At 43.7% G+C, this 24150-nt stretch overlaps 1 protein-coding gene across 1 annotated transcript; it reads right to left on the bottom strand.

Moving 5' to 3' along the window:
• Positions 1-606: 606 nt before the first annotated feature.
• Positions 607-24128, bottom strand: OLFML1 (olfactomedin like 1). Its single transcript, XM_059708780.1, has 3 exons — positions 23539-24128; positions 21999-22287; positions 607-2257 (listed from the first exon to the last, which is right to left on the bottom strand). Exons 1-3 carry the CDS (start codon positions 23662-23664, stop codon positions 1467-1469), a joined length of 1206 nt encoding a protein of 401 aa, XP_059564763.1. The 5' UTR covers positions 23665-24128; the 3' UTR covers positions 607-1466.
• Positions 24129-24150: the final 22 nt, after the last annotated feature.

The raw sequence follows: 24150 nt of genomic DNA, 5'->3' as shown, positions 1-24150 counted from the left end.
ATGTGACCAACCTGGGAACACAGGGGCCTCCGCACATGACACGGACTGGCACCAGAGCCTGCACTTGTGACCCAAACCTGGCTGAATTGGACTAAGGCGTGGGAAAGATTTTGAAGAAGCCCCTCTGGCCAGGCACAGCTGCCCTCTGTCCCCTGTGCCACATGGCATGCCTGCTGTGGCAGGGAGTCACTTGCAGGCTATTTGGCTTCCATCCAGATTCCAGAATATTTACCAAGGCCCTCAGTGTATTGAGGCTTGTTCACTGTAAACCCAGGCCTGAAACTGCTTTGCTTGAGGGCATGTAGGCAAATTAACCTGATGAAGTGTGTTTGCTTAGTGTCAGCTTTATTGTATTTCAAGCAAGAAGAGAGATGCTGGGGAATAAAGACCAGATGAGGCTAGAGGTCGGGTCCTCATCCGCAGACTGGTTTTCTGGAGGAAGTAGCTTCTGAAAGGCCTATAGGAAGGTCTTGTGTGAACATGAAAAGTGGTTAAAGGGAAGACCATTATTTTTGGTATGAAATGATGAACGTATTGCTTATAAAGATTGGGTGGACAAACATACATATCGAGTGTCCCCCCAAAAATGTACACACACACTTTGAATAATTATAAAAGCAGTGTTTATTAAAATACATTTCATTTTCAAAATTGAGCTGCCGGCTGTTAAAGGGTGCATACATTTTTTGGAGACACACTGTATTTGGTGCTTCCTTGGGCAATGACAAAACTATGGGACTTGCAGTATTTTATTGCTCTGCCTTTCATTTTGTAACTATGTTATTTTCAATGGCTCACCTAAGCTCTTCTCATCTCTAAAATGGCAACTTTAAAAATTTGTTCTGCATACAACCCCATGATAAGAATTAAATGTGTAACAAAGGTGCAAACACTTTGCACCTGGAAGGTGGTATTCAAATGCTAATGTGTTTACCTTATTATTATATCTGCCTAGCTTGGTAAAGAGGCGGAGCTAGGGGAAATCCAGATTAAACATCAGTAAAAAAAAAGCGTACTTTAGTTAGGCAGTAAATACCGAAGAATATCAAAAGGCATTTGTGAAAGAGGAAAGCATCTGGGCAAAGGCCAGAGGAGGGAAAAGCCAGCAGTATCAGAGGATGGCCTGCATGTCCGACTGCTTGGAGGGATGGGGTAGGTAGAGTTAGAGTCAATGCTAGCAAAAGAAAAGGCTGGAAGCAAACTGGATCAGAATGTGGAGGGCCTTGATGGCAAGACGTTTGGACGGGTAATGCAAGTTGTTGAAAATTTCTGAATGCCAGACTCTCCTTTAAGCTCTTGGAAGATCTCTAAGGCAGCAACATCTGGGAGGAGGCACATGCATTCCGACTTCTAGACCCTCTCACTGTGTGTGATTGGAGGGAGACAGTATTGCAGGGGGGCTGTGGCCTCAGTGTCCTGGAGAGCAGTTTCCAAGGCCAGGGCGCTCTCCCTCTGGCTGTAATGCGTTACTTCACAGGCTGCTTTCTCTTTGTCTGGAGTTTGTAAATGATCTGGCTTCCATCATTCCAGGCATAGAGCTGCTTATCTCTGGCGTTGTAATGGATCATGGAATGACTTCTCGGCCGCCTGGGAAAGAACAAGTTGGGCAGATCCTCCTCACTGATAGTGCCCCGTGGGTCATAGACACAAGTGATGCGATGCGGGCCGTGGCCACCAGAACGATAGACCACGTAGAGGACCCCGCACAAGAGGAACCCAGCTTCAGCATCCTGGCTGCTGCATGGAGTGTCCCATGAGTGTTCCACTCCGAGCGTGCCAGGCTCAATTTTTGTGAGAACCAAATGGCCATGGAGGCCTGGCCCTGTGTGGATGGCCCAGAGCCCGTGCTCATCCACGGCCAGGTCAATGTAAGTTGAAGGGGAGTGCTGGTAGACCAGGGCTCGGCCTGCCCCTCCTGGGAGCAGCATCCGATCCTCCACGGTCCTCTTCTGCAGATTGTATTTGACTATCTCATTGGGAGTCCCTTGGTTATGAAAAAATAGGAAACCTTTGTAGACCACTTGGCCTGTTCCCTGCCAGGAATGTGGTAAGACCAGCTTCCGGGGGCCTGGCTTGGTGCTATCTTCCAGGAGTGCCTGCATGTTTGCAAATTCCCGAACGGTGTTATTTCTGGATCCGATTAAGAAATAAACCTTTGGAGAGTTGCTGGCAGCATCTTTCATCCAAGAGCCATCTGTGTCCAGAGTCTTCTTCACTATTTTCAGAGACTTTATGCCCATCAGCATGTTGTCACAGCCTGGTCAAACAGGAGAAAAAGGGAAGGTTACTTTATAAACATGAAATATCTGCTTTCCTCAAAGATGGCTTTCCCCCCCTTCATTGTCTAGAATGAAGTTATCACATAGATCAATGACAATTTATGGTATGATTAAATGAATCAAATAATTAAATGAGTAAATGGGCCTCTGCTAAGGGAGTTGCTGTCCAGTTAGAAGAGTCAGCATTTCATTCAAGTCAGGATACAAACAGCCATTGGCTGTCAAAAGCCCTGTTCACTCTCTAGAGCACTTGGGGGTTGAGACAGGGAGAATGACCTAGGTGTGAAGCTGCCTAATTCAATTCCATTTGCCAAGGTTTTATTGGGTATCTGCTGTGTTCTTAGCATATAATACTCCCAGAATAGTGCTAAATATTAAGGGTAAAGAAGTCTATTTCTGACATTGCCATGAAAACAAAACAAAACAAAACATGCCTTAGCTAAGATAAGAGACACTTGGAGTAGAACCAAATCACCCCAGTTCAACCCAGCCTAGATCAACAAACCCTAATTCAATCACAGACCATGAGAACAAGTGATTGTTGTTTTAAGTTATTCAGTTTTGGTTTTGGTTTGTTCCACAGTATTTTTGAAGCAATAGATCTCTTTTCTACTGTATAATCTCTCTCTCTCTCTCTCTCTCTCTCTCTCTCTCTCTCTCTATATATATATATATATATATATATATATATATATATATACATACATATATATACACACACATATGTATAGGTTTCCTATTTTTTCTTGTATTATTATTTATTAACTATTGTATTATTTTCCATACAAACAACTGTAAACCTACTTTTGCCCCAACACACACACACACATAAAATCAACACTAGATCATCATCTAGTGAAGGACTCTGGCCCTAAACTACTAGAACATCATAAGAGCTCTATTCACCCAATCATTTATTTATTCATGAACTCATGCATGCATCTAGTCAGCAGACATTGGACACCTACAAAGGCAAGATACTGACCTGGGTGTTATGAGCTGGGGGTGCCATGGGCTGAGATGCAATGATAAATCAGGAGTAGTTCTTGCTTAATACATATTTGACTAACTAGGATATAAAGCTTAATGTGAATTTTTTTTTTTTTTACAAAAGAAGAACAGGGAATAAGATGTCATTTGAGGAGGTGGAGGCTAATCTGCATTTGAATTGGCTCTTGAAGAATGACATCCTAAGATAGGTGGGAAGAACATTCCTGACAGTTAACAAAACAGTATTTGGGAAAATCCTCCAAGATTAGTGTTAACAACATAGTATCAAATTTAAAGCAATTTGAGGCATCAAATTTATGCCTCAAAGTAGATGCATAAAACAAAGTAGTAGATTGAAACCAGATTTATGCTTGGATCCTTGAGGGTGGGGCTAAGGAAGGTGGATTTTATTCTACAGGCAGATAGGGAGCTACTGCAGATTTTGAGCAAGGGTGAGCAATGATCAAGCTGTTCAACAAGATTAATTAGCTGGCAGTCATGTGTATAATAGATACTTGGGAAAGAGGCCAAAATCAGGGAAACCAATTAGAATATTTCTATAATTCAAACAGGATGATAAGGATATAAACTAGGTGGAGGAAAATAAAATGAAAAGAGGGGTTTACATTTTTCTAGCTCCTCATTGCCACTTCAGACTATTATAATTCCACTTTTGTGCAAACAACAACAACAACAACAACAACAACAAACCCAACCCTTCCTTTGTAGCTTATACTGCCAACTCCTAGTCTAAGTAACTGAGTATTGTCCAGGATGCTACCCCAAATGCATCAAGAGCCTGAGCTCTGCAACCTCTTCCACTCCACAGCACCTTACTTTCAAGTCACTTTAGCAATGCCCTCCCATGGCCATACTCTGGATCCCCTCTCCCTTTAAAACTGTTCCCTACCATAAATCTAAATCTCTAATATCCTACCTTCACCACCACCAACATCTTATTCTTCATTTCTCACTCCTTTGCTCTGACCCCCTCCGTTCTTCCATTTCCTCACGCTGTCCAGTCCCTCCACCTCTGCTTTCTCCCAGCCATCAGCCTTTTCTTGGCCTCACTTCCTTTCCTGTCCATCCTAGATCACTGTAATAGCTCTCTGACCAGCACCTTCACCCATCAATCTCTCGTTACTTCACAATATTCCACTCTACAAAAATCCGTTCACACATCTGTCTCTGCCCTGGAGAGTGCACTGGTGGAGAAAATCTCACAATGGTGCATCCTGGTGCCACCACACATCAGGGGTCTCCAACCTCAGCTGAGCCCTAAATACAATACTGCTTTTCATGGTTAGCCTCACATCTTCCACATATAGCAGCTATTATACACCCTCCACAATTATCCCACCATTCCCTTCAGAACAATAGATCAACCATTTGAAAAATGGACACCATTAGACATGAACTCCCTTCACTTCCTTTCCCTCACTTACAAACTTTTCTTCAGTTGTTCCTGCCCTTGTTACCCTCTCACACATTTTAGAAGAGGCCATGCCATTCCTCCTGTCCAAGGCTAACACATTCACTGTGCTCTGGCCTCATCCTTTCCTGGCTTCTTCTAGACCTCCTTGATGAGTTATCACCTTTCTGTTATCTTGACTTTCTCCTTCACTATGAGTTCTTTAGCTTGTAAACATCTTGCCTGCATTAAAAAAAAAATCTCTCTCAGTAGACACCCTTTTCTAGTTACTTCATTAGATTCTCCTACAGAATAGTCTACTTCCTCATCTCCCATTCTTTCAGATCATTATAACTTCACAGAAACTACTCTTCATAATGTTACCAGGAAAAAATCAGACCTTTTATGTCCATATCTTCCTTGGCCTTTCTGTAGCATGACATCATTGATCAATTCCTCCTTCTTGAAGATTTCTCTTTCCTTGATCTCTGTGTCACCACTGTCTCTGTGTGCCTACTTGTTTTTACCTCTGACTGCTTATGGCAAAGACAATGTCTGTGTTCATCAAATGCCATTTCATTTTCCTCATCCCTAGTTACACATTCATAGCCTCCTTTGAAGTTAGGCTGCAGCCAGTGACCTACGATCTGTCCAGTGGGAAATGGACTGAACTGGTGTAATCCATTTCCACCTTGCCATTTAATATGCTATTTTCAGAAATAGCACCTTAGAGTCTTAGAATTTTGGGTCAAGATGATATTAGTTCTACTAGTCATTTCAGGGGTTATCAGTTCTAATTGAGGACTTGTTGGGCCTGCTCTGTTAGTCAGTCTATTGTGAGGTGAGTGGTATCATGGGGCAGAAAGTATGAAAAACTCTGTGGGTCTCCCTCAAATACTGATGAGGTCTGTATCATGGGTAGGAGAGGATGTTCTTAATAAGAGCATGGAACTCTATGGTCCTCCCTCACTGACTGGAGGGTGAGGTGGTGAAATGATACACACGTGTATAATAGTCTCTCGAGGAGAACTGGGCACTCTGAGGGACTCCTTAAATCCTTCCAAAGACTTTGGTACAAGAAGCTGATGTGCCAGTGGGTTGTCATTTTCTGCTTAATAAATGTTTGGGTTCTGTGGGTCAACTGGAGGTCATCTAGAGTTAGAGGACAAGAAATAGGGTGATGGGAGAGAAACTGGACACAAGAAAGAAAGGTGCACAGTCAGAGAAGTCTCACAGGTTCTGAGGTAAGTAAGCATTTTTTTTTTTAATCAAACTGCTTGTTACTCCAGATGTTTGGGTAGAAATTCTACTGTAGATCCTTAATCAATTTGTCACTCACCATTATCATACCTTCTCTTTCCTCAAGCCTCCATCATGCCCTCCTCACTCTCCTATGAAGATCTTGCCTCTTATTTCACTGAGAAAATAGGAAAAACCTGAGAACTACATCTCCTCCCTGGATTACTGTGACAGTCTCCTACTTGGTGACCATACCTCTGTCCTTGACTCCCACAGTCCATTCCCAGCCAAAGGGGTCATTTTATTTTTATTTTTATTTTTTAAAATATATTTTATTGATTTTTTACAGAGAGGAAGGGAGAGGGACAGATAGTTAGAAACATCGATGGGAGAGAAACATCGATCAGCTGCCTCCTGCACACCTCCCACTGGGGATGTGCCCACAACCAAGGTACATGCCCTTGACTGGAATCGAACCTGGGACCCTTCAGTCCACAGGCTGACGCTCTATCCACTGAGCCAAACCAGCTAGGGCCAAAGGGGTCATTTTAAAATGTAAGTCAGATCATGTCACATGTCTGCTCAAAACTCAGGAGTGACTTTCCAGCTCAGTGAGAGTAAAACTCGCGTCTGCCTTCCAGAGCATATGTGAGCTCCCCCTACTGCCTCTCTGGCCTTGTCTCCTACAACTTTCCTACCTTGTTCATTTTGTTCAGCTTCACTGGTCTCCTTGCTGTTCCTCAAATTATGCCAAGCATTATCCTGCTCCAGAAATTGGACACTCTTTGTTTCTTTTGCTTGCAACCCAACTATCTTCCCCAAGATTTCCCCATGGCTTCCTCCCTCACTTCCTTTAGGTCTGTTCTCAAATGTTCCCTGATCATTAAAGCCTTTTCTGACAACCTGATAAAAAATGGCAACCTCTTCTCCAGCTCTCTATAATCCTTTTCTCTCATTCATTTTCCTCTGAAGTGCTTCCTATTTTCTATCTGACCTATCGTAAACTCATCTGTTAACATATAGTGCTTGACTTCCTTCAATAGAATGTAAACTCCATGAGGGCATGAGCTCTGTCTTATCTGTTTCACTCACTGCTGCATGTCTTTCCCCTAGGATGGCAACTAGCACACAGGCCAGTATTTGCTGAATGAATGAATGAATGAATGAGTTTTCTAACCACCAAATCTACCAATTGCACCTAAACCCATACCCTCTGCCTTCTCTCCTGCTCTGCTTTTTCAGTGGATCTAATCCCCTCCCACTACTCAAGGATATAGCACATGAAATTATCTCTCCTCTCCTGCCTCAATAGTCTCTCCCTTCCTATTGGATTATTCCCCAAAGTAAAAAGAACTTTCTAGTGGGGCTCCATTTCTCTGTTTCACTTTACAATAAAACCCCTTAAAAGAGGACTTCCCTCACCTCCAAATACCCCCCAAGCTACTCCAATCAGCTCCAGTTCTCCACTGGTCTAAATTCCCTTGCCCCTCCACTAAATCAGTTCTTGTCAAGGTCTCTGACAAGCTTCATATTTATAAATCCCAGGGTCCATTCTTAATCTTCAACCTACTCAACCCCTCAAAACTTTTTCTTCTCTTTTTTTTGGACCACCCCTCCCATCTTTCTGGCTTTCTTTCTTGGCATCCATTGCTGGTTCCTTCTCATCATCTACCTTTCAGTGCTCTGTCCTCATACTTCTTCTTTTCTCTACAATCACTTTCCAAGTCACCTAATTCTACCACATGGCTCTGAATCCCATATAAATTCTAAATGATGAATTCCAAATTTATATCTAGAATGTCTTATCTTGATATACCTACTTAATTCCAAACTAATTTATCCAATTGCCAACTCAATGTCCCTGCTTAGATATCTTCTAACTTAACCCGTCTAAAGCAGAACTCCTGCTTTTATCCCCCAAACTCTCTTTAATCCTACTCTTCCCATTTTTGGTAAGAACCATCCAACAAATTTATTTTCTGGAAGTCCTGCCTGATTCTTTTCCCTTCATTTCTCCCACACCAGCAAGTTATGATAGTAAAACTTACTTTTAAATTATGATATTATACTTAAATTAAAATGTTTAAATGCATCTCTCTCCCTCTCTTCCTACCACCTCTTCCTTTGTACTCCTTGAATCTTCTCCTCTTGCCTAGACCATAACAATAGTCTCTAATTTCTCTCCCTTTTTTACTCTTGCTGATATACAGTATCTTCTCCACAAAGCAGTAAGAGTAAATTATGTGACTAACCTGCTAAATCCTTTCTACTATCACTCTTGGAATAAAATCCTAACCCCCTACCCCAGTGATGGCGAACCTATGACACACATGTCAGAGGTGACACGCGAACTCATTTTTTTGGTTGATTTTTTCTTTGTTAAATGGCATTTAAATATATAAAATAAATATCAAAAATATACGTCTTTGTTTTACTATGGTTGCAAATATCAAAAAATTTCTATATGTGACACGGCACCAGAGTTAAGTTAGGATTTTTCAAAATGCTGATACGCCGAGCTCAAAAGGTTCGCCATCACTGCCCTACCCTGTCCTAAAGGACCTACATGATATGGCTGCTGCCTATTTCTGGGACTTTATCCTCTCCCCTCCACTCCCTTGCTCACTGCCTTGTGACTACCTTGGCTTTCCTGCTATTCTGGGAGCAAGTCAAGTTTGTTTCTGCCTCAGGGCTTTTGCACTTGCAATTCTTTCTGCCTGGGGTGATCATTTTCTTGATCTTTCCACAGTCTGCTCCTACTCATCTTTCAAATCACAGTTGCAATATCATCTCTTTAAGAATCATCTTGAGACTACTGCACCTAAATTTAAAATGATGTCCTATAGCCCACAGCATCTTTTCCTATTTCCTCGCTATCACTTATCACATTCTGTAATTATGTTATCTGCTTACTTCTTTGCTTACTGGCCTCCCCCCCACCACACTGTGAGCTCCACAACAGCAGGGCCTTTGTCTTCATGTTTGCTTCTGGACCCTCTGCCCAACTCAGTGCTCAGTGGGTTCAATAACCACCTATTGCATTAATGAGGAAAACAGCTTCATTCAAGTAGATGTCTTTCTAGAGCAGGGGTGGGCAAACTTTTTGACTCGAGGGCCACAATGGGTTCTTAAACTGGACCGGAGGGCCGGAACAAAAGCATGGATGGAGTGTTTGTGTGAACTAATATAAATTCAAAGTAAACATCATTACATAAAAGGGTACGGTCTTTTTTTTCAATAGTTTTATTCATTTCAAACAGGCCGGATCCGCGGCCGTAGTTTGCCCACGGCTGTTCTAGGGCCTAAATAGTGCTGCATATCCGGAGTTGTGATCACAGTCCTAAGTAAATACTATCTGTAAAGTACTTTAAAGCTTGTAAGATACTTTCAAATCCGTTACTTCATTTAAAAATCGGACACAAGGTTCTCGTCAAGGGAACACATGGCAGGATTGGGGTAAGGACCAACCTTAGGTGGGAGAAGCTGAGTCCCAAGAAGGTCAGTCCTTTCAGTGGTCATGTTGTCACTGTCAGTTCCCAGAAGCTCACAGAACTCGCCTGTCCCCCAGCGTGGCCAGAGCCAGACGTTGGGATGAGATGTAGAAGTCTCTCAGCCATCAGCTGCCACCCTGTCCCCTGATGCTATGCTTTGCCAGCCTGAGGGATTACTTCCTTGTGGCCTCTGGGTCACCTTTGTTCTGATTGACCTGCATTATAGAAAGTCAACCCCCGGGGAAGGCAGAGGAGCCTGGGCCAGCTGGGAACCTATGCACTGCAGGAGGAGCTAACAGAGGATCCCCGGCCACAGTGAGCCTTGGGCGGTGGCATGGAAGGAGCAGTGGGCTTCCCTGTTTACCAAGGCCCGTCTCTGCTAGGGCCCAGGATACCTTTTTTCAGTTTCACACGCTCAAGCTGTCTCGTGTAAATGCTCTGCTCCTCCCATATTCTCTGGTGATCACAGAGGGTGAATGCATGCAAGTTTAAGCTTCTAAGTCATAGGTTCTCAACCTGTGGGTCGCGACCCCTTTGGGGGTTGAACGACCCTTTCACAGGGGCCGCCTAAGACCATCGGAAAACACATATATAATTACATATTGTTTTGTGATTAATCACTATGCTTTCATTATGTTCAATTTGTAACAATGAAATTGGGGGTCACCACACATGAGGAACTGTATTAAAGGGTTGCGGCATTAGGAAGGTTGAGAACCACTGTAGTGATCACAGATACCTTTAATGGTGAGGAGAAGGGATATTAGAGAATCTTAGAAACAGTTCCCTATCGCTATCAAAAAACAAGCACAAAGGCTTGAGAAGTTATAATCTGCTTGGTACTGTGATAGGTATTTAGATTAATTTATCTAATTCTTAGAATAAGCCTACATGGTATATATTTTAATCTCCACTTCCCAAGTGAAAAAAAGAGTAAAGGCTTGGATAAGTTACTTGGATAGGTCACAGAGCTGTGTCCTTGGAGCTCAGTGTGAGCCTGGAGGCAGGGCCAGCCAGGACACCTCCAGCCAGCCCCAGGGACATGTTGGAGGGGTGTGTATGGGTGTGGTGAAAAGAGGTGAAGAGTGGGTGAGTCTGGGTGTGCCTACACAGGCGCGGGTGAGGGCAATGAACTCCTTGGGACCTAACCGCAGGGTGATACGATATATGCCTTAACAAGGAAGCCTCCCACCTGCCCGACCTTCTAGGAGGGAAGCCAGCAGGCTTGCAGCCTAGCTGGGAGGGATTATGTCTAAGAACAGGCACGTTCAATATGTCACCCCTAAGAAAATGTTCATTTAAACTGGAGAAGTACACGTTGGCAGTTACAAAATAGTCACGGGAATGTAAAGTATAGCACAGGGAATATAGCCAATAATATAACAGCTATATATAATGTCAGGTGGGTACTAGGCTCATCAGGGGGGAGGTGGGGGATCACTTTGTAAGGTATATAAATGTCTAGCCACTATGCTGTACACCTGAAACTAATATAATATTGAATGCCAGCTGTAATTGAAAAATTAAAAAAATAAAGTAAATTACAGTAGAAACTAACACATAAAAATTCTTTCTCCTTCTATCCCTCCATTCTAATGCAGAGTCCTTGGAGAAACAGCAAAACGAAGAGGTGTTGATAGATGGTCTATATCAGGAAACAGTTCTCGGGGGAAAGGAACAGAATTTCCCCCATGTGCTCCCTTCTGCTTCTCCTATCCCTCCCTGGTGGATGGAACCTGGGACGGAGAGTCAGAGCCCTGAGGGGTCTGGATTCCATCTCTGGTTCTCTCTGTGTCTCCCTAAGAGTCCCTTTGTCAATCTGGCCTTAGCTTAGCTTCCTCCACCATAAAACAAGGGGTTTAGGCTGGATAGCTTTTAAGGGCATATATTTTATAATTTTTATACATTCCTTTTTTGGAATTTGGGGAGGATAGACTTCCAGTGCTTGAGTATAAGGGTAAGTTGAGACTCCCTGCTGTGCTTCTCTTGAGAAGAGATAATTAGCAGGAGGAAAGGAAGGATAGGAAATAAGTGTAAAACCTTTGAGGCCAGCCAAGATGCAAATTATTGGCTCAAATAAACTCTTACAAATAATCTCAAAGAAAGGTGCAAATTACTTAACAGAGACAGTGGCATTCAAGGTTCCACCTGCAAACCAAAGAACGGAAACCTGTGCTTTCCCCTCAGGCAGAATTGCAGACAAGCAATTAGGACAGAATTTGGCCCAAGGCTGCAGCACAGTGAATTCGTACACAAAAATCACTTATTTGAATTAAAAAAAATACTTTCCTCCTTATTTAATAACCACACTCTCCAACCCGGTGAGACTTATCCTTCTGTAGGAAGGACTCAGTAGGACTATGTTTTAGAACATCAGTCTGGATGTTGGTAGAGAATGAACTGGAGGGGGGCAGAGTGGGAGAGGGACAAGAGAGGCACAGAGAGACAAGTAGAGTGTCTGTAAGTATAATCCAATATGGATTCAAGGAACAAAAAGAGAGGTCAGGCCCTAACTGGTTTGGCTCAGTGGATAGAGCGTCAGCCTGAGGACTCAAGGGTCCCAGGTTCGATTCCGGTAAAGGGCATGTACCTTAGTTGCGGGCACATCCCCAGTAGGGAGTGTGCAGGAGGCAGCTGATCGATGTTTCTCTCTCATCGATGTTTCTAACTCTCTATCCCTCTCCCTTCCTCTCTGTAAAAAATCAATAAAATATATTAAAAAAAAAAAAAGAGAGAGAGAGAGGTCAGGTCTTAGTAATCAATTACAGGAAGCTGGGTAACAAACCAGATTCAAGAATGGGATGACCGGACACATGAGATAGTGACAGAAAAGAGAGGGCAGGTTTGCTTGGGAAGAAGAATGTCAAATTCATTAAAGAGAAGAGAATTCCCAGAAAACCATGAATGTTTTGACTGTCTCTTAAAATTCTGTTATGAACTTGACTTTTTCAAACACCTGAATTGTATTCATGTTAATAAACAGTTACAAATACCTATCAAGTGACAGGTATGATGTTAGACACCAGGATGACGAAGATGACAGCTCTCAGATGAGTAGTCAATTACATCCCTTCAAGCTATTACAATAACATTGTCAACGTGAACTTAATTTTCTAGAAATTAGGGTCATGTCATTCTGTTCACGCATGGAATGAGTTTCAGATATCTAGCGTGGCACTCAAGGTCCTTCCTCTGATTTCCTCTTTTGTCACTCTCCCGCCACACTAGACTGGTTACAGTCACCAACCATGCCATGGCCTCTCAGAAGTTTCAGGAATTGCCCATACTTCCCCTTAGCTCACCTTCACTAACTTGGGATACATCTGCTTGTCTTTCAAAACAAAATCTCTGAGTCCAGCAGAGCAGTGGAGGGGGGTGGGGGGTCGGGGGATGGTTGCTCCTCCTGCATCTGAAGCATTCTGTGCATCTCTCTCTTAGGGCACTTCTCGTGCTGAACTGGAATTGCTTATTCACTGTTTCCTTGCCATCACTTCAAACAGAAACCGTGTCTTATTTGTCTTTTTATCCACAGTGCCTGGGACACAGTACCTATTCCCTCCTATTGAATCTTCTACTTACTGTCCAAACTCAGGAATCAGTTCAATTCAGATAATGCAGTATTAGTCAGTGTCCAAACCTGCTATCCCAACTCATGCTATGCCAACTTAAACATCAAATTGATTTGAATAGCAAGGGGTACGTGTGGACATGAGCAGGTGCTATTTCAGTGTCTGAGTGCCTGGGCGGATGGACGGCAGGAAGGAAGGCAGGCCGGCTTCTATGAAATGGTACCCAGTGCACCCTCAGAGGTGGCTTTGCGGGGCTGTGACTCCAGGGCTTAAACAGGGCCTGGAACACAATAAATGCTCTAGATGCTGATTTTGGTGAGTTAGAAAGAACTCTGCTAAATCCATGTCACAGGTTGTTCTAGGCTCCCAGCACTAAATTCAAAGTATTCCATGGCACCCAGTACAGAGCCCTGACAGTTTTCCCTTTTTTGGTGATTAGCAATAGATTGTGAGAAAGAAGACAGACTTGATCTGTGGCTGGTTGCTTCATGGGGGTACACGGGAGCTGAAAGCTGTGTGTGTCCAGTCTGCTTGCACAATGAGGTCCCACAGCTGGAGTCCTACACAGCCAAACTCCTTCAGGTGCTCCTGCCGGAGGCGGCCAGCTCTCCATATCTTATTCGATTTTCCTCCATAGTATTTATTATTTTCTATCTGACATGTTATGTTTATCTTTTAACATATTCACTGTTTGACTCCTCTCAATTGAATGTAAACCTTAGGAGGGCAGGGCTTTGTCAAATCTGTATATTCACTGCTATATGTCTTATCCTAGAAAACCAACTAGCACACGTTACAATTTCTATATTTTAAATATGAATAAGGTAAATATCAATAGATGTAACTTACATAACTCATTGGGGTCCCAAATAATTTTTAAAAGTGTAAAGGGTTCCTGAGACTAAAGTTTGAGAATGCTGTCCTAGAGGATCCAGGCTGGTCAACACTGATGGGAAAGAAATGCCCAAAGTGGGCCATCCTCCGGGAATTTCTGATCAAACCGCTCTACTACTCTGTATCCATTATCGGACTGTTGCAACACTTAAGCATTCCAAGGTTGTAATTATGAACTTCATGCTTTTATTTATTTTTCATTGAAAAACAGAGCTGGCTTTTGTTTGTCTGGGGGTTACTTGGGGTGTAGTGTTTTCCCCCCTGTAATATTCTTACTGAACTAAAAAGAATAGAAATGTTCTTTTCCATTTCTAGGTGTGGTACTGCCATTCTCCCATTTGTGTAGTTAGAAACAAAGTCATTTTGACATTTCGCCATGGATTTTCCCTGTGAGATAAACTCATTTCATTTTGTTCTTGTCCTCCTTTCTCAAATTCTAGGGCCTGTTATCCTGAACTTGAACTTTGCAGCGCTCTTCTCAATGGCTCTACTATCTCATCTCAAAACTATCAAGCACACTAATGCCCGATTCACTGTTCTCATATAGAAAATTGCAAACTTAAAAACTGATCCTGAATACTGCCTGTTTCCAGGGGGTCAAGACCAAATGCCTTGTTAGGGTGGGCTCTGGAGCCAGACTTGGAACTTGCTTTGGCCAAAAGAATTCGGTAAAAGTGACCAGATCTTGGTGTGCTTGTGTCCTCTCTCTCAGACCTCTGCCTCCACCAGGTTCACCTTCTGAAAGATCAGAGGTCACATGGAGGAGATCCAAGTCTCCCCAGCTGAAGCCATTGCCAGCCATCCCCGGGCAATGTGCCACTAGGGAACCCAGACAAGAGGGGCCAAGGTTGGCCCAGCCCAACACAACTGCCCAGCTCTCCTGTAGAAATAACCAGTGATTGTTGTTTCAACTGCTCACTTTCGGAGTGGTTTGTTATGTGGCATTATTGTAGCAACAGATAACTGACACGGGTAGAGGTGAGGGGGTGGGGAGCAGAGATGAAGGCTGAGATGAATCCTGTGTGTCTCGGGGTGATGCGTCCTCTGGATGTAGCAGGAATGTGGGAGGAAGTCAGGCTGCGTGAAACACCCTGAGCCCCAGCTCCTTCATCTGAAAATAAGTCATCATGGTGTCTACCTAGCAGAGTTGTCATGGACAAGATAACAGATAAAAAGTGCTTAATGCAATCTTTGTCTAACAAACTACTCCTCAAGGTCAGAAAATATTGATTTCTACTCTGTTCCAGGCACTGTGACAGAAGGTGGGGGAAGAAAATTGACCCTTCTCTGCCAGGATTTAAAAGGATTTAAACCAAACTGTTTATGGTAGGAATCACCATCAAATAGCACCCAAGAGAACTGACGTGGTCTTCATATGTGTTCCACAATAAGATCAGAAGCACTGTGAGAAACAAGGCATGAATAATGCAGGGATGCATGAAGTATATTTTTGTTTTCAGAATAGCAGATCAGACACAATGTAGAGCATCAGGTGAATCGAGATAGGCAGTAGTGGCACAGGACAAAGCTGAGAAATGTTCCAAGTTGCTGTGGTCAACTGTTGACTGTTATCTACTTTCATAGTAAAAGTAAATCCAATAACTATAGTACATATATTATTCACAGTTTTTATTCACTCAGCAGGTATTACTTTCATAGAGAATAACACAATAAATTATTTAAAGAAAGCTAGATTAGGGTCAGGTTGTAAGGGCTTTCTTTATGCTATTTTATGGGGTTTGCTTTAGCCTGTAGGTTGTGGTTGCCATCAACGTTGATAAAGCAATGATAAAGTAACTCTAGCAAGATGACCCCGATGACAGCAGTATACAAGAAAGCCCTGGTACCGCAAGCGAGTGGCAGCCTGAAGATCAGTTAGGAGGCTCTTATAATCAAGACCAGGGATGATCAGAGTGGTGCAGATGGAAAGAATACATTTTAGAGATACTCAGAAGGAAGAATCTACGGGTTGTGGTGCCGGTCAGATGAGGGCCCAAGAGATGCCCTGAGATTGCTAGCACAGGGAAGTGTGTGTGCAGCTCTTCTGTGAACTGAGGGAACCAGAGGGAAGCGGAGGAGTTTTGTAGTTTAAGAGTAAGTGAAGAAAAGTCAGGAATTAAAAATCTAGAAGGTGGGGGAAGAAAATTGACCCTTCATGGCCAAAATTTAAAAGGATTTAAACCCAACTGTTTATGGTAGGAATCACCATCAAATAGCAACCAAGAAAATTGACATGGTCTTCACGTGCATCCCACAATAAGATCAGAAGCAGCGGAGCCTTGCAGGCACAGGCATCTAGTCTCAGAACAGAGGGCTCCCACTTTGAGTGCCTGTGTGACAGGCCTGGAGATGACCTCCCTGCCTCAGTCTCACCCACCTATGCCCACTCAGCCTCCCCTACTGCAGTCCCTTCTGTACACTGTGACCAGCATGACCTTCCTAAAACCTCCGTTTGAGCCCGGACACTCCCACGCTTACCACTATCCAGCAGCATAGCACACACAGTGGGAGAGGTGTAGGGTGGGAGCCAGCCTGCCTTCGTTTGAATCCCAGTTCTGGCGCCAATTAGCTCTGAGTCCTTGGAGAGTTGCTTATCATCTCAGTGCCTTGATTTCCTGACCCATAAGTGGGGGATGATTGTAACCCTATCTCATAGGTTGTTGTGAGAATTAGATGACATGATCCAATATATAAAATGCTTAAAGATGACCTGCTACATAACAGGCACTCAATAAATACTAGCTACTCTTGTTCACATGACTGTCATTTCCCACAGCGTGAAAGTGTGACCTGGCTTAGCACAAAGGAGCTTAGCTCTCGTCTGGTTCTTTAATCTCCTCTCCAAGACTCCCCCCTCACCTGAGATCTACTGAACGCTAAGCCCGATCAGGCCATTGTGCCTCCACACACTGTTCCATTCGCTCAAAGTGCCCTTTATTCTCCATTTGATCCGTTCTTTTCATTATTAAAACTCAGCTTGAGGGTTACTTTCTAGATTCCAGTCTCCCCCATCTCCAAGGCAGCCCTGACCTTGCTTAACTGCTTAGTGCCAGCCCCTTCTGCTCCTGTGACACCTCCACCGGACAGTCTCACTCTGGCTGTTATCCTCTTCGCTTACGTGCTTCCCCACGTGGCTATAAGCTTTTTCAGGACAAGATGCTATACCAGTCAGTGTTCCATCTCTAATGCCTGGCACAATGCCAGCATTAATCTGGAATTCAGTTAGACATTTGTTGAATGAATGAATAAACGAGTGAGCTAAAGAGAGAATAAATGGATGTTCACTCCACCTAGAGCCCAAAGGCAGCAGCTGAAACAACTTTGGGACCTTCTGTTAGTATCTGCAGTGATGGGACTGGAGGTATCCTCCTAGGCCACAGGCCTTCCGGATGGATGGACAAGAGACGTACTGAGCACAAGGGCCTTTCTGGACCCAGCACAGTGACCCTGAATTCTCTAGGTCTGTGGTCAGCAAACGGCAGCTCTTGAGCCACATGCGGCTCTTTGGCCCCTTGAGTGTGGCTCTTCCTAAGCCTTAGGAGTACCCTAATTAAGTTCATAACAATGTACCTACCTATATAGTTTAAGTTCAAAAAATTTGGCTTTCAAAAGAAATTTCAATCGTTGTCCTGTTGACTAATGAGTTTACCGACCACTGCTCGAGGAGGCAGCACAGGATGAGCTGCACACACACCCCCCCAGCGTTGCTGGCCCCATGCATGCAGCAACTTCTGGGCGAAGAACCTGTGTGTGTAAGAGTGTGTGTGCACGTATGTGTGCACATGTGTGCGCACTCAAGCACTCTCCTGGGCTCACACTTGTGTGTATACCTTCACTCTCCTCCTTCATGGAAATATATCTGCTTTAAATTAGAGTTACACATCTCTTTTTTTTTTTTTTTAAATATATTTTATTGATTTTTTACAGAGAGGAAGGGAGAGAGATAGAGAGTTAGAAACATCGATGAGAGAGAAACACCGATCAGCTGCCTCCTGCACATCTCCTACTGGGGATATGCCCGCAACCCAGGTACATGCCCTTGACCGGAATCGAACCTGGGACCTTTCAGTCCGCAGGCCGACGCTCTATCCACTGAGCCAAACCGGTTTCGGCAGAGTTACACATCTCTTAATGTTCGGCTGCACTTACCACAAACTAACAGACCCTGGGGCTTGGCTCACAGGTATGTTTTAGTTGGCTTCCAGAGGGTTTTTGTTTGCTTACTTGTCTTGTTTTTTATTTTATTTTGTTTTTAATGGCTTTGAGTATGAGGCTAACACATTTACACTACCTGAATGGATCCCACAGGCATTTAAATTTGCAGCAACAGACTTTCTTCTTTCAAACATGATCTAACAAAAGACATGAGTTATTTAATTTAGCAGGAAGAGGGTTACTTGAGGTAACCTGTGCGCACCCTTGTAATAAAAGGAGCTGGACTGAAACAGGAAATAAAATCTCTCACAATGCCTCGTTTTGACTGCCTTGAGAATTTCTTTGTAAGTGATTTACAAGTTAAAAAGAGGTTAATACTCTTATCCACACAAGAATGCAAGCGTGTGGGATTGGCCGAAGAGTTCTGTTGGGTAAGTTCTCCATCTGGGTATCTGAGGCAATGGTGTTTTGCCATAAATTGTCAAGTGCAATGCAAAATTTCTTTATACTAATAAAAGCTAAAGAATCAAAGACTTGGAAAGATTTTAAAATATAAGTTAGATTGTATTCCAGTAACTTTCACTCACTGCATTCTAAAGTGTGTGTGTGTACCTGCTCTCCCTTTATCACTGGAAGAGAAGGAAGAAGAGAGAGAGGGGTTGAGGAGAAAGCGAGTGTTTATGTTTGTTAGAGTTAAAATTCTAAAAATTTACTTGCCCCCCAAACATCCCTGGGACTGTGGCTCTCATGGGAACATCTTTGGGGATCTTCTCAAAATAAAGCTTGAAGACTTGGGAACAGCTCTCTAGGGAATGGTTTAATTACAGAGCAACTCCATCATATTAATTATCCCCAGAACCTGGTCCTTCATAGTTACCCAAGAAATAGTTCTTGAATAAATAAGCACCACTTAGACTAATGTTAGAATTTTCTGGAAATCTCTTGAGACACAAGGTTGAATTTTCCCAAGGAAGTCATATTATCCTCTCCCTTTAGATTTTCTGTAAAACACACACACGCACATGCGCGCACATACACACATGAAACAAACCCCCATCCTAAGCTCTCAGGGCCTCCTGCTCTTAGTGTCCTTTCTATAGACAATTTTTACAGCTTCCTTCATGGGATGCCCTGATCCAGACTCTGGGAATACAGAAAAAAAGATGTAATAGCTCCTGATCTCGTGATCTGGTTTAGGAGTCAGTTACACACACGCACACACACATAGTTAAAAATATGAGAGCTCCCTTGGAGGACTGAATGAGGTGCTACAGGCCAAACTGCTGGAGCCCCCCTCCCAACCTCCCTCACCCCCAGAAGTCTTTCCACAGAATCCACAGCTTTTTGAATCATAATAGGTGGGTAGAGAAAACAATATTTGTATTTTTAATTGCAACTGCATTGGGTAAGTCACAGAAACCTAAGAAGCTGGAGATGAGTTTGTGCCACTTTGTGAGGGGCCTTCTCTATACAAAAGGCTAAGAGATTCTAATGGATTTTTTGTTGTTGCTCATAACTGGTGGTGAATGACAAAAAAACAAAACAAAACAAAACAAAACAAAACAAAACAAAAACCACTCAGAGGAGTAATGTGATTCATTTGGAGTTGTGGGAAGGCCTGCATGATAGCAGATAGCCTATAGGAGCGAGACCAGAGGGAAAGAAGCTGTAAAAGGGCTAGCGCAGGATGTAGCACGTCCTACTCACTCCTCTGTCCCTACTGTGTATGTAGCACAGGGCCCATCCAAGAGTTGGGACAAAAGTGGTTGTTAATCATAAACCAAATCACCAAATGAGGGCCCCAGAGGCCCCAGGCATGGAAGGAGCAATCTCCAGAAAGCTGACAGGGAACTCACCATGGGGAGGGAAATTTTCAGACCTCTAGTGCACGAGGGATGAGGCAGAGGATGAGAGTTAAATAAGTAGGAAGACCAGACTATGCTGGTCTTAAGTTGGAATGGAAAGGGGCACTTCAAATCCTGAGGGGCTCAGGGTATTCAAGGACAAGGAGCAGCTCAGGGATCCACTAACTGTTCACTAACTGTTTAGGCTTGGGGTCCTGCCTGACTCCTGGCACAAAAGTTCAGGCACATTCTAGCTCAGGCCACATTAGCACCCAATCTTACACACTGGTTTTTTTGGGCAGCTTCTGTCCCATCCCCTGTGAGCTCATCCTTACCTTTACCCCTCCCCTCACCCCGTGCTGATCCCCAGTTGTTCCTTTTCAGAGGATGGCTCATCTCAATACCATGTCAGGGCCAAAAAGGATTACTCACTTGACCAACTTGATCAACTGCTTCCTATAATAGATAAGGCACCCTCCTCTCTGTCTTCTGACTCAGAGATAAGATGTTCCCTGTTCTTTCCAAACCGTATAGCCCCTCTCTCTGTGCTGACAATCCTTCTACATTCATTCATTTTCTCACTTAGTTATTCACTGACAAAGATTTGTTGAACATAAACACTATTTTAGGCACTGGGACACACACAGCATTGAATATGAAATGCAGGATCTAGGCTCCTATAGAGCTGACATTTTAGATCCAAGCAGTGACCAAATAAATGAGCTAGAAGACTTCAAAGTAATAAGTGATAAAAAAAAAAAAGTAGAGTAATAAGAGCTCCAAAAATCCTCTTGGGTTTCCTATCTCAACATATTTCAGATTAACCACCCAATGACCTAAGCCAAATCCCTGGGAAGCATCTTGAATGCATCCTTCACACTCACTTTTCACTCTTAATTATCAGTCACCAAGTCATGTGGATTCCAAGTCTCAGTGGCTCTCAAATCCATCTGTTCTCCATCTCAATGACACAATGTAGGCACCATCACTGTTGCCCAAATTACTGCAGTATTCCCCTGACTGGTCTTTGCTCTCTAAAACTGTCCTCTTCCTTCATGTCATGCCCCTGCTTAAAACTGCTCAGTGGTTCTCTATAGTTTCTCAAGTCAAGTGCAAACCCATTAGCATGCAAGGTCTTTCATTACCTGGATCCTGCTGAACTCTTCAGTCCTGCTTCCCTACACTCACTTGCCCCATACAGGTCCACTCAGCCATATCTGCAGATCTGCATGCCCAAGTATACACACCCTCATATCTTTGACATGCTGTTCCCTCTGCACACACTTCTCTAATTTCTTTGTTCAAAACTCATCTCAAGTGTCATCTCATTTGGGAAGAACCACGCAGTTCTTATGAGGGTTACATTGAGAAGGGATGATGGCACCATGATGGCATTCAGCTATGTCTTATTTCCCTAATGGAGTGTCTCACATATGGAGCGCACATAATTAGCCTATAAATAAAGTTTTCCCATTTGCAATAAACCATTTCAGAATACAGGCTTGGATGGGGGGAAGGGGAGGGAATTGTCTCGTCATTATTTTCACAAAATGGACTCATGCATAGGGCATTTTCCTTCTCATTTATGTTTTTGTTGCTGGCTACCTGTTTTAATTTGAGCTCCTAAACATTATTCTTAATGGCTTGGAAGTGATTCTGATGGGTCACAAGATAGGAGACAAATCCCCGAGATCCCACCATTGGGACAGTGTGCACAATAATAATTCACTGCAGACCCTGACCCTGAGCGTTGCCTGGCACACTGACCCTGAGCGTTGCCTGGCACAGGGCCCTGGGAGAATCCACCAACCTGTCACTCTCCTGGAAAGATCTGCAACTACACACCTCCGCCAAACCAAGGTCTATCAGGAGATGCTCTTCCTAGCTGACCTTTGACACTGTAGCCCTGACTTTCTATGGGCCCTTAGGAATGCCATGTGAAATGAAAAGCTGCTTTCTAAGAATGGATTCTCCTCTGGACACCAGTTCCCCGCTAAGGTTGCCTCCACACGGGCACATAAGAGGGTACATCCAGCTATTACTGTCATACTAGGTCAGCACCCCTGTACTGTCTGTGTCTCTGAGTGACAGTCCCCAGCATGATATACAAGACCCAGCTCTCTTACTTGCATTCAGCAGAGTCTGGATCTTCTTCTCTTCTTCGGCTTCTTGGAGTAGCTTTTCTGCCAGCGTCTTGTCCTCTGATTCCACGCACATGTCTGCTTCCCGAAGGTACTCTAGGTAGTCAATCTCCCGCTGGGCGCGCTCCACCCTCAGTGCCAGGTTGTTCACTGCGCTCTTGTACTCGCTTGTGTAGGTGTGGCACTGCCCCAGCATCACGGATATGTTTTTTGAGAACTCGCGGAAGTCTTGAATGTATGCCTTCGTTGCTTGGGCACATATTTGCAGTCTTTGCTTTAGTCAGAAAATAAATTCCCAAATTACTGCTAGTTATTGAAGTTAACCAAGTAATATAAATAGCTATCATTCATTGAAAAGATTTAAAAAATACAAATAATTAAAAAGGGGGAAAATAAAAATCACCCTTAATTTCTTACTTTAAAGTGCTATGGATACTTCAATGTATCAATTTTTAAGTTTTCCCATGCATTTAGTCCTATATATTTTTCAATGTGGGCAAGTTGGTGCTAAATGTCGTGGTTGAGTATAACTCCGGCACTTTTAAGGAGGTCGGACAGGGGAGGAGGGGTCTGAGGAGGGAGCGAGTGAAGAAGCAGCAAGAGGCCACAGGCCTGGGAACATCTCATTTACCGCCTCCAGCCTCAGTCCGTTGGCCGGACAACATTGGGCCTGCTCTGCGGAATGATTTTGCCCTGACTGTAACTAGATCACCAAATAATTTGGACTTTTAAGACTTTTCAGGAAAGTATTGAAAATAAATATTGGAGATAAGAATGTCTTTGAAAGAAGATAATTTATCAAAATTTAACTTGTACAAAAGCAAGATGATTAAGCATGAGCTAGTCAATGTCAACACCAGGGTTGTGTCAAAGGCCAAGTAGGGCAGAAGGTCACATTTGTCCCTGGGATCCTGTTCATGCTACAAAAATGTTGCGTTTTGCAAAGTTCAATGAAATGGTAGCTGCAGTGTATGGAGAAGAGGCCCAGGCTCTTTCTCCGTTTAGCATTGCTGAAATCTGCTCACTTCTAAATCCAAGTCCAGTTTGGCAAAAGAAGCTAGGCCGGCTTCTTGGCACAACAATATCATGACTTTTTACAGTGACCTAACGGTTTATCCTAAGAAGACAAAAAGCAAAGCTAAAATTACCTCTCATCCTGCTATAGTGAAAATGAAGAAAAAGTGACCCTAAATTTTAATTTTCAGATTTTAGAAGTTGAACCATCACATAATAACAGTTTTGGACATTTACCAGTATGCCAGGCACTGTTCTAACTATGGAGTAATATTAAATCTTCAGAATAGCTTTAGGAGGTAAATTCTATGAACATCCCCATTTTACAGATGAGAAAAACTGCAGAGGGAAGCCCTGATCAAGGTCTAGGAGGTGCACAGTCTGGACTCTGGTGCTCTGAACCGCTAGATCATAAAAATTTCAAGTGTAACCATAGCAATGCATCCAAGTAGATAGGGAAGCATGGGTAAGAGAAGCATGTTCCTGTATCAGGTGCACCGATGCCACCTACCTCCAAGACTTGAAAGCGCTGGTAGATGTAGTGTACCATGCCTGGGTCCTGAGCACACTGTGGCGGGGGCACAAAGGCGGAGAGGAACAGAACCAGGACAGCAGAAGCTCGCTGAAGGGCCAGCATCGTCCTGCAAAACACCCAGGGGTGGAATCTTCTATGCTGGGCCCCTCGAAGAAGACTCAAGGGTCCAGGTGGTGGTCTCCTGGTTTCCAGCCGCTGCTGTGAAAATCCTCTAAAAACAGCCGGAAAGCAAAGTTTGCCTGTTATTCCACCAGATGCATGACCTCACTTTGCAAGCTGGTGATCAAATCCAGCTGTTGGCAAGCCGGTCTCTGGAGGCCTAGCGGGCTGACTTGAGGAAGAGAGCTTCCTGGGTCCAGCATCTGTTGGCATCACCCTGACACACATATGGACCCTCCCCAGGCGAGTGCTGCACCCTGCTTCTGGGCCTGGGTGAACGTGCATTGGGGTGGATGCAGGAAGGGCTTCTCCCCTCTCCCCAACTCTTTTACTTTTGCTTTCCTCCCCCCAGTGGACTCTGCAGTCCAATCACAGCCCTGACCTAACACACACCACTCCCAACTTCTCAGAGCTGCAATCTCAGCTTTG

The sequence above is a fragment of the Myotis daubentonii genome, chromosome 9 (genome assembly GCF_963259705.1).
Source record: "Myotis daubentonii chromosome 9, mMyoDau2.1, whole genome shotgun sequence".
In the NCBI taxonomy this organism is placed as follows: domain Eukaryota; kingdom Metazoa; phylum Chordata; class Mammalia; order Chiroptera; family Vespertilionidae; genus Myotis; species Myotis daubentonii.
Note: the sequence above shows the minus strand (reverse complement) of the source record. Positions and strands in the feature narration are given on the sequence as shown.

Coding starts and splice junctions, on each gene's coding strand:
- OLFML1 (XM_059708780.1), bottom strand. CDS start 23,664: ATGCTGGCCCTTCAGCGAGCTTCTGCTGTCCTGGTTCTGTTCCTCTCC. Junction 22,288..23,538: donor AGCGCTTTCAAGTCTTGGAG/GTAGGTGGCATC, acceptor TTCTGACTAAAG/CAAAGACTGCAAATATGTGC. Junction 2,258..21,998: donor CCAGACTCTGCTGAATGCAA/GTAAGAGAGCTG, acceptor CTGTTTGACCAG/GCTGTGACAACATGCTGATG.